We start from the raw sequence: 9,203 nt of genomic DNA, 5'->3' as shown, positions 1-9,203 counted from the left end.
AGCTCCTCCTTGTAACAGATCTCAAATCACTGGCAGAGCAAAACCAGCCATAGCCAAGCAAAGACCTGCCCTGTTCACCCAGTACTCTGGGGATCAGTGGGCAGCACTGGGCACTACCTCTACACAAGCAGACAGTAAGCACCACTGCAAAAGACACCTTTATTTTACATACAAGGAGTTACAAAATTAATTCATTTAAGAGCTGCACATATAACACTGGCCCAGAGGCTCACACAGCTGGACAATGGCTGTTGTCTGTCCCCATGTCCCAGCTGTCAGTCTCTCCCCAGGTCACCACTGCTGCATCTTTCATTCAGATCCCTAGGAAGCAACAGCAACATCAAAGCAGTAATGCTTCTGGCACTCAGCACTTGACCCCTGGGAAAGGCCATGAGCTGTATCCCTCACACCTTCCAGCCCTCAGTTACACCAGCAAGAGATCACTGGAGCCTGCCCAGAAGTGAGGGCCCACCACAGTGAGGGAACATACCTGCTGCTCTGAGCTGAGCCTGCAAGAAGGAGATTGTCTGCTGATAGGATTTGCACTGGGCAGTCTTCACAGCTGCAAACAGAAGGCAAGAAGGCATGTGCTCAGCCCATCCTAAATACCTCACACAAAGACTTTCTAGGGCAGCAGCTGAGATCCTGCTCTACCCCCTAAACATGAAGCCAGCCCCATTCCCATGGAGCTGCAGGCCCTGGGCTCCAGGTACAATGCAGGTGTCCTGCAGTCCTCAAAACAGCCAGCTCCACATACCAAGCTCGCCCTTCACTTGCTCCAGCTCTTTCTTCACACGCTCCAGTTCCTGGGACAGCTGATCACCTGCAGACTGGCAAGAGGAGGGTGCAAGTGTGATGCTGGGAGTTGTCACCCCCACTGCAACAGAGTCACAGCACAGCCCATCCTCTGGAGGAGCACTGCAGCCCATCCAACACTCCAAGCCCAGCACACTGGGGGCCACTGCCATCACGTCCATCACAGGAGTGGTGCCTGGCAAAGGAACTGCTGTAGTGAGCATCTGCCAGCACCTCTGGAAACAGGAATGCTCTGCTGACTGCAGCGACAGAGTGAAGAGCCCTAAAACTGCTGGAAAATGCACAAATTTATTTTGCAAGTAGGTAATTTCCTAACTTGGAGATTCATCTTGCAGGCTCTGCACATCCCATCCTGGGGCCATGTCCTATGTTTTATATGTCAGGACATATAAAAATGATAAAACAAGCCATAGCAAGTTTGGATGTTTCAAAAGGCCCTTAGGAAATCTAACTGGACAGAAGCCTGCAATCCCCTGATCACAGAGGGGGGGTAAAGCCATGCAAAAAATGCCTATGGTCTTGTGTAAACCTCAGGGAAAGGCTAAAACAGCTCAAGTGCCAGCCAGAATGGCAGGTGACAGGTCTCATCATCTCCCACCTATGGCATAGCAGGCCCAAGCCAGAGACTGAACAGTGCTCCATGGTGACAGGACACAGCTGGCTCTTACCTGCTTAGCATCTTCACACCCTGAAGTCAGGCCAGGGCCTAACTTACTGGACAAAGAGGACTCCACCCACACCCATGTGTGGTCAGTTTTACCTGTGAAGAGAGGTAACAGCACTAGAAACCTGCCATCCTCAGCCACACTTCAACCTGGCCACTGAGCTGCTCCAGATCAGGGAAGGACAGAACCTGTCCAAGAGAGTCAGAAGTCTCCCAGCACTTCCAGCCCAACAGCTGCTGCTGGCTTGGCCTGTATGGGTGCTGCTGGGAGAAGGTGCTCCTGCATGGCCTTGCTCCCAGCAGCTCTGGGCTCCTGCTAGGAGTCTGCTCTCACAGTGAGGGCAGGCAACTGCCCGGGCAGGGTGGGACAGGGCTGTCCCAGCGGAATGGAGAGAGCCTCCTTGCTTTCTCTCCCTCTGCTGGGCTCAGGACTGCAGGCTGCACAGCTGCAGTTCCTTCGAAGGCAGCACCCCCTGCCTGCAGCACAGGCTGGAGCACCCTCAGCATACCTGGTCAGCCAGGGCCCTTCTGGGGAGCAGTGCTGCCCAACAAGCAGCTGCCCACGTTTCTCCACACTCCCCCCAACACAAGACAAAAATCTACATCTCTATACTGGTCACCTGCTCCCAAGACATTACTTGCTGCAACCAGCCTTTCTTTGCTCTCACCATTTTCCTTCAGCTCCTGGGTCCTATTGCACACCAGCTCCTGTGTAGTTGATCCTGAAGTGAGACCTAGGAAAGGAACATAAAGAGCATCAACCCCTGCTAAAAGAATGCCCTGACTGACCATGGCCTCTCCCTCTCCTATGAATGAGCCTCGAGCACCAGATCTGTTCAGGCTCTTTAGTGGATAACTCTCCAGCAAAAAAAGGAAAGGCCTTGACCTAGCCTTGCTTGCTCTGCACTTCACCTCCCCTCCTCTGAGCCCAAGCACATACAGTCCCCTCCCCAATCCTTTCCCCAGTATCAGCTCTGACCCTGCAACCGAGACCTGAGCGTTCTTCCCACAGCAGCAGCACCCCTCTCCCATGACTCTGCAGCCTCTGAGCAGAGGTTCTGCCAAAACTCACCTTTATTGAGGCAAACACGCTTGGACAAAAGCACTTTTCCTGGAGGCCGCAGTGAGGAGCGGGAAGCCACGGTAGGAATTGCTGTAGAGAGCCTTGAGGAGGGCTTTTTATGATTCCCAACCTTGACAGCAGCTGTAGTGGACAGTAAGCATAGAGGCTGTTATTCCCAACTGACTCCATCTCACCGTCATCAGGCAGCCCCGGGCTCCCTCAGGCTGCCTGCCCATGGTGAACAGGCCCCAGTACCCCATGACCCCACAACAGTAGGGGGTGAAGGCTCCAAAGCAAACAGGCTGCCAAGTCCACACTGGCAGGAGGCCAGACAATGTTAACTCATCCCTTGGGGTATAGGAATAGTTCCTAGGCCCCTGGACCTGTGCTGCTCCCACGGACACCCCATTCCTCACTCCCTGTCCCCAGCCAGGCTGCAGCGCAAGCCCTTCCCCTTCTCGATGCAGCACCCTAACCCACGTGTTTCTCTGCTTCGCGTGGGGCAACTGGCAGGTGCAGAATTATTTTTAATCCCTCTGTCCCGTGGGGTGGGTTTGGGAATGCTGGAAGGCTGTGCCTGCGGCGAAACCCCGCTGGCATGTCGAAGCCTGGACCTGGCAGGCGACGTCAGCTTCAGCCTGGTCCCTGGAGGAGAGAGAGGGCTCTGCAGCGCCGGGAGGGCGGTGGCCGTGCCGAGGCCGCCCGCCGTGGCCCCGCTTACCTGGGGGCCGGAGGAGCCGCGTTTCCCAGGCGCCGCGCCCTGTGCCGGCAGCGGGGAGCTGCAGCCCCAGCGAGGCTCGTACGCGGGGCAGGGAGAGCCTGCAGCAGCCGCGGCCCGGGGAGCGAGCTGAGGTGCCGGGGCCGCGCCGCGCCCGCCGGGACTGGGCGCACGACCGAGCGGGGCGGGCGCCAGGGCCATCGCCGGCCGCCGGCTGCGGGAGGCACCTGGGCTCCCTTGGGGTCAGGCTCAGGCCAGCAGGGGCAGGGGCGGCAGCGGCCTCGCAATCGCCCACGCTCGAGTCCGGGACCCGCCCGTGGCTCGGGCTGGGCAGCGGCGTGGAAGTGGCGGGTCCGGCGAGCTCGGGCTGCAGCGCGCTGAGTTCCCCCAGGCCCGGCGAGCGCTCCGCGGCCGCCCCGAGGCGCAGGCGGGCGGCGATGGCGGAACACTCCTCCTTGAAGAAGCTGAGGTAAAGCGGGGTGGCCGGCGAGTGCAGCGCCTGGACGTGCTGCAGCAGGTCAGGGCAGTCCGGCGAACCAGAAGCGGCCGGCGGCTCCGACCCCCACATCGCGCCTCGGTACCGCCGGGGAGAACCAGAGAACCGGGGAGCCTCACCCGCGTCCGCAGTGCGCCCGCCCCGCCCGTGCCCGCTCTGTTCCGGCCGTTCTCCTGCCCCGCCCGTGTCCGGCCTCTCCCGGCCGCTCCCCCGCCCCGCCCCGCCGGTGCCCGCTCCGTCCGGCAGCTCTCCCGGCCCCTCTCTCCCGGTTGTTCCCCCGTCCCGGCAGCCCCCAGGACCAGGCAGACAATTGGCTTCACAGTGGTTTAATGCGAACGGCACCGGGACGTTACACTGGACAGGGTGCAGACAGCTGGATGGATGGCAGCCCCGCGCAGGGCAGGGGAAGGAGCCGCCCCGAGCCCGACGGCGGCAGCGGGAGTCGGGGACCGAGCCCCTCCGAGGCCGCGGCCGCCTCCACCGGCACCAGGCTCCGCGCTGCCCCACGGCCCTTCCTGCGCCGAACCAGCCCCCGGAGCATCTCCCTCGCGCTTTCAGCGACTTCTCCCCAAGAGCCACCTCTCACCCAGCAGTGCCAGTTCCTCACCAGAAAACAGAGGAGACGTTGGGAAGGCCTCGGGAAACGTGCCTGGCAGGAACAGGAGGGCATCCACTGTAGGCCTGTGCTCCAAGGCTCAACTGTGCCACAACAAAGTGACCAAGCGCTTATAAACCAGCCAGGCTTGACCTGAGGAGCCCCTGAGCTGAGGCCCAACCTCACTCATCACAGCTGCGGCAGCTGGGGGAGCCTCCAAAGGACACTTATGCTGCAGCAAGTCACAGCCTCATTGTCCCCTCAAGCTCTGAACACTTCCCTGACCAGCTGCATGTTCTCACTTCCACACAAGTGACTGCCTAGCTCACTGCAGAACAGGGGAGAACACACAAAGAGCCATTGCTACTTTTCTTGCTTTGTAAGCAAATGTCTAACCTAGGACTGACTGACCCATTTTCTGTTGTCCTTTTCTGGAGAGGTGGCCTCACTCCGGCCCCACTGCTGGGGTCCTCTTGTGGCAGCCCTCACGGATGCATCCTACAGCTGCTCCTACCAGCTTTCTCTTGCTCCTCCTCAGCCATACCATCTGCTCCTCCCAGCAGCTGGAGCCCAGGATAAGGTCACTAGGTTCAGCCGAGCAGGATGCTGCAGGCAACACCAGCCCAGGAGCCCACGGTACAGCAGGCTGTGGTGTTTCTTAAACTCTGGGCCAACGCATCACAGCACACGTGGCTACAGCCCAGACTAGCCCATCTTCCACGTGCCAAATGGCCCACACAGAGCATCATGAGAGCACACGGGATGGAAACCCCTCAAGCTGCCAGCAGCACCTTAGAAAGGAGGGGGCACAAATACACCAAACAGGTCTGTAATGCAGGAGGCTGATAGCGGGGTTTGAGTAGGTGTTGGGTCTCAGCACTTCCAGACAGTGAAGAATGGGGGTTTCATGCAGGGTGAATGGGGTGGATGACAGACTGACACACCCAGGCACCTACTCACTGGTTTGGATAAACCTTACTAAAACTCTAATACCTGATATAATCACTGACCAACATGACAACTGCTATTCTTCAAAGTCTCCTGCAGAGATGCTTGGGGCTGCACAGACAAGGGAGTGAAGGTCATCTCATACCTTCCTGTACAGGGAGAAAGGCAGCTCCTACACCAGAATGCCTTTAGCAAGCTCCTGCTCCACACCTATCCACATCTGCCTCTAGACATGGGACAATGCACTCACTTGCATAAATCTTCACATCTTTAGGCCACGACCACAGCCCAGTAGAACAAACTGCTGCCAGTTACAAAAGAGAAAAATACTGAACAAACTGGGAGGTTCAAGAGAGGAAAAGCTGGTTCAGAGAAGACAGATTTAGTGTAAAAATAAATGTCATTTTTGCAGGAGGGAGGGTGGAATGGAGGAAGACAGTGCCAGGTGCTGCTACTGGCGCACTTTCCCTGGGACGTAATTCCTATCAATAGTCTCCTCTTGCAGAAACATATGTAAGCAGCGCTCATTCTGTGCCAGTGGATGTCCAGCAATTCTGGAAGAAAATCAGATGTGAAGGTTAGCACAGCTGCCTCCAAGACCCCCACACCTCTGATGTCTGTAGGAGGGAGTCAGGCAGCCAGCTCAGCACATCTGCACCACCCTCAGCCCAAGGTCATGCGTCACTCTGCAACAGGACCAGTAAGAGGTGCTTGAGCACAGGCTGTTCCCTGAACCAACAGTACCGTGTTGGTAGGTCCTTGTAGCACAGCTGTTCTGCTAATACTCACTACACTCTCAGGAGAGAGCACAAAGCACAACCCCCACTCAGGGCAGGACTTGCTCCAGTTTCATTAAGCAGCTTGCAGGCACCACTCTCCAGCACTGGCACCTGCCAGCAGCAGGTTAAGACTCAAGACTCTCACAGTCAACCCAGAGCCCAGCAACAGCTAAAAAGGCAGGACACAGCAAAGCCAGGACATCAAGCTTACTTGTTAATAAACTGTTCTAGGCCCTGTCTCCGCTCCTCGATGAAGGACTCCTCAAAGATGCCTTCATCTCCTCGGAAGGGAAGCTGTCGTTTCAAAGCTTTTCCAGGCAGCGGTGGAACTACAATCTGAAAGCACACAATCACCCCATGAGCAGAACAGCCACCTGCAAGCAGATATCCTTTGCTGTCTGATGCTCATCTCCAGTGCCACCACATGCACAGAGTCCAAGAAGGTGCTCACTGTCACAGACTGGGTAAGTTTCATGTCTCAAAACGTTTTGGGATGCTTGGCAAATGCCTGTGTGTGTGTTTGGTGGCAGATCAGGGCAAGACAGTGAAAAGCTCCATCCCTCATCCCAGAGCTAGCATCCCAGGACTTGGTAGCTATGAGTGTTTTTCTGTACCTTTTCTTTCTTCTCCTTCTAATCCTCTTTTCAAGGAAATTTTTGAGTAACATAGCAACTTAAAGTTTTAAAGATTTCTAAGTTAAGTGGGGTAAGTTTATGCTAAGTTAATGGATGCTAAGTAATGTTATAGTAAGTGTTTTGGAAGTGTATTTGCTGCTTTGCCAAAATTCCTTAATTTTCTGTATTTTTGCCAGTAAACTTTTGTGCATTTGTGACCCCTTGAGAGTACCTGGTTGGGATTTCTCCTTGCACCAAACTAGAGTAAAGGAACATCAGTTTAACCCTTGAATTTAACCTCCTGAGCTGTCTGAGGCGCAACACCGACCACCACAGCTTCTCCTTGGGAATCTCAAGATTATTGCTGCAACTGGCTTAAGGAATAGAGGGGTCTGAGCCAGGCCTCACCTTACTGTCTCGTTCCAGCTCATTCTTCAGCCACTCAAAGTCACTGTATCGTCTCCTCACACATGATTCCTTCAATTTGAAGATGGGGAGGTTTGTCTATAATGAAGCAAAGCAGTTAATTTGCAGGTTGCTCTGGATGCCACACAGTATTTCAACATGTAACTGAAACCTGAAGCTGCACTGAGAAAAATCACACCTCCTGAGAAGGATGAATGATGGGAATACTCCACTTCCTTACTCAGGACAGCACAAACACCAAAATCCTTCAGATCCAAGCGACCCAGTCTACTCAGTGCCAGCCACTCCCTCTCTCTTGAGTGACTATTTCTGGAACATACCCCCTTTCCAGGGGCATACACTGGAACCAGTGCTGACAATATGACTGTCAGGATAATGATTTCTTTTCCCCCCCAAGTTTACTCCATTTTGAAGTGATCTACAAGAGAGTTTCACAGCAGCCTGCAAAGCAAAAGAACATCTGACCTGGCACTGGCGTCTCCATGGAAGAACCAACTGAAGCAAGCTTGCCTCAGCAACTGTTCTAGGCCAGACCTCATCTACAGTCTTCTCCCAAAACAGAGCACCTACCCAGCAGGCTTTTCATGCCCATCTTGTGTCACTAGAGGAATGTGCAACAATTCCTCACCTTTCTCCCCTGTCACTGGAGTCCAACAAATGACAGCTGCATTAACTTCACCTTTACCCCATGAACACAGCCTGAATCATTCCAACAACTGGGTAGCAAAACCTCCTGATGGGCAGTACTCAGATATTACTACAACACAATTAACTGTGTTCTTATAAGGCCTGTAAAATAAGGCCTGCAGCTGCTTTCAGAGCATCTCTGCTGGTTTCAGTGGGACTAAGAGGTTCCCATTGCCACCTGCAGGCTGATGGGAGCCAAGCACTAGAGTAGCAAAAAGCACACAGCAATTTTTCTGAAAGGCAGTTAAGACTGAGAAGTTAAATTACGATACAGGCAAAAGCCAAATCAGCATCACAACACATGCTAAAGGGAGCTTGTTTTACGGGAAACTCAGTTTTACTTTCCCCATCTATCACACACAGAGCTGTGAAGGGATCCCCAGTTCAGCTGACTTAAAGCCCAGTGAAGAGAACCCTGCTTAGCCTGCTATGCACACTCCTGGGTGTGCATGGGCTCTTGATAAAGCAGCCAGCCTACAGCGTGAGCATGTCCCAAGATACTGCCACCCAGCTCTCCTCCCCTGCTTGAGATAAGCAGCTACGTGCAGCCATGCCCTGCTCAGCAACCACCCAGCGGGGCTCCAGCGAAGGGACGAGCGCAGAAGCCTGCTGATGCAGCACCTCCGTGTCCCTGTGCGCACCAGCCGCAGCTGGATGCCGAGCGGCCCCGGCGAGCCCATCAGCTCTGACCTTGAGCCCCGCAGGCGCGCTGCTCGCCCCAGCCCGGCGCTGCCCGGGGCATCGCCTTCTCCGTCCCCTGCTGCTCTACAGCGGCACCAGCTCGGTCCTACCCGCCCGCCGTCCCTCAGCCACCGCGCCCCGAGCGCTGCCGCCCCTCCCCGGGCCGCACAACCGCACACCGGGCAGCCCAGCCCCGCAGGCCCGACGGGGGCCGCACCCGCATGCGGAGCTCGTAGCTGGTGTATCTGGCGCGGCCCATGCCCACGGTCTGTGGGTTGAAGATGTCGATCTCGAGGAAGTTACTGGGCGGCCCGTACGCGTCCGTGAGGTCCTGCGGCTTCGCGTTGAGGCGCCGGGTGTCCGCCACCGCCGCCTCCGACATGGTGGTGCCGCCGCCGCCCCGCCCGGCCCGCCCCGCCCGCTACCGCAGCCCTCCCCGCCCGCGCATAGCCGCACGGGGCCCGCCCGCCGCCTACATAAACCGGCTGCTATCCAGGGTTCGGGGCCCCTCAGCCGCCACCCCAACCGCGCATCGCAGCACGGCGCCTGTACAAAGCCTGCATCAAGTAGTAGATATTCAGGGTTCGGGGCCGCTCAGCCACAGTCCTGACAGCGCCTCCGCGCGGCCGCCCCCTGCATAAGCGCAGAGGTTATTCAGCCCGCGGGGCTCGCTCGGGTCGCCCCGGAATCTGCATGGCAGGCTTGCTCCCGGGAGT

The 9,203-nt window shown here is 56.5% G+C and overlaps 2 protein-coding genes across 3 annotated transcripts; both read right to left on the bottom strand.

Annotated features, from left to right (window-relative positions):
* Positions 1 to 145: 145 nt before the first annotated feature.
* On the bottom strand, positions 146 to 3,974 carry LOC136370551 (NAC-alpha domain-containing protein 1-like). Of its 2 annotated transcripts, XM_066334027.1 has the most exons (8): positions 3,265 to 3,966; positions 3,024 to 3,188; positions 2,553 to 2,684; positions 2,101 to 2,214; positions 1,485 to 1,576; positions 758 to 830; positions 491 to 562; positions 146 to 321 (listed from the first exon to the last, which is right to left on the bottom strand). In XM_066334027.1, exons 1-8 carry the CDS (start codon positions 3,827 to 3,829, stop codon positions 314 to 316), a joined length of 1,221 nt encoding a protein of 406 aa, XP_066190124.1. In that variant the 5' UTR covers positions 3,830 to 3,966; the 3' UTR covers positions 146 to 313. The 2 variants fall into 2 exon arrangements, 1 of the variants encoding a protein (XP_066190124.1); XR_010745197.1 differs by lacking the exon at positions 146 to 321 and having other exon boundaries at positions 758 to 1,087; positions 2,149 to 2,214; positions 3,265 to 3,974.
* Positions 3,975 to 4,067: 93 nt separating this feature from the next.
* SNX12 (sorting nexin 12) lies at positions 4,068 to 8,915 on the bottom strand. Its single transcript, XM_066334028.1, has 4 exons — positions 8,705 to 8,915; positions 7,102 to 7,197; positions 6,291 to 6,415; positions 4,068 to 5,854 (listed from the first exon to the last, which is right to left on the bottom strand). The coding sequence occupies exons 1-4, from the start codon at positions 8,867 to 8,869 to the stop codon at positions 5,752 to 5,754; spliced, it is 489 nt and encodes a 162-aa protein (XP_066190125.1). The 5' UTR covers positions 8,870 to 8,915; the 3' UTR covers positions 4,068 to 5,751.
* Positions 8,916 to 9,203: the final 288 nt, after the last annotated feature.

This window comes from Sylvia atricapilla, chromosome 21, assembly GCF_009819655.1.
Source record: "Sylvia atricapilla isolate bSylAtr1 chromosome 21, bSylAtr1.pri, whole genome shotgun sequence".
Lineage (NCBI taxonomy): Eukaryota > Metazoa > Chordata > Aves > Passeriformes > Sylviidae > Sylvia > Sylvia atricapilla.
This window is presented reverse-complemented; position numbering and strand designations above follow the sequence as displayed.

Coding starts and splice junctions, on each gene's coding strand:
- LOC136370551 (XM_066334027.1), bottom strand. CDS start 3,829: ATGTGGGGGTCGGAGCCGCCGGCCGCTTCTGGTTCGCCGGACTGCCCT. Junction 2,215..2,552: donor GCGTGTTTGCCTCAATAAAG/GTGAGTTTTGGC, acceptor TTCCTTTCCTAG/GTCTCACTTCAGGATCAACT. Junction 1,577..2,100: donor AAGTAATGTCTTGGGAGCAG/GTGACCAGTATA, acceptor CTCTCTTCACAG/GTAAAACTGACCACACATGG.
- SNX12 (XM_066334028.1), bottom strand. CDS start 8,869: ATGTCGGAGGCGGCGGTGGCGGACACCCGGCGCCTCAACGCGAAGCCG. Junction 7,198..8,704: donor GCTACGAGCTCCGCATGCGG/GTGCGGCCCCCG, acceptor GCTTCATTATAG/ACAAACCTCCCCATCTTCAA. Junction 5,855..6,290: donor CTAGAACAGTTTATTAACAA/GTAAGCTTGATG, acceptor ATTTTCTTCCAG/AATTGCTGGACATCCACTGG.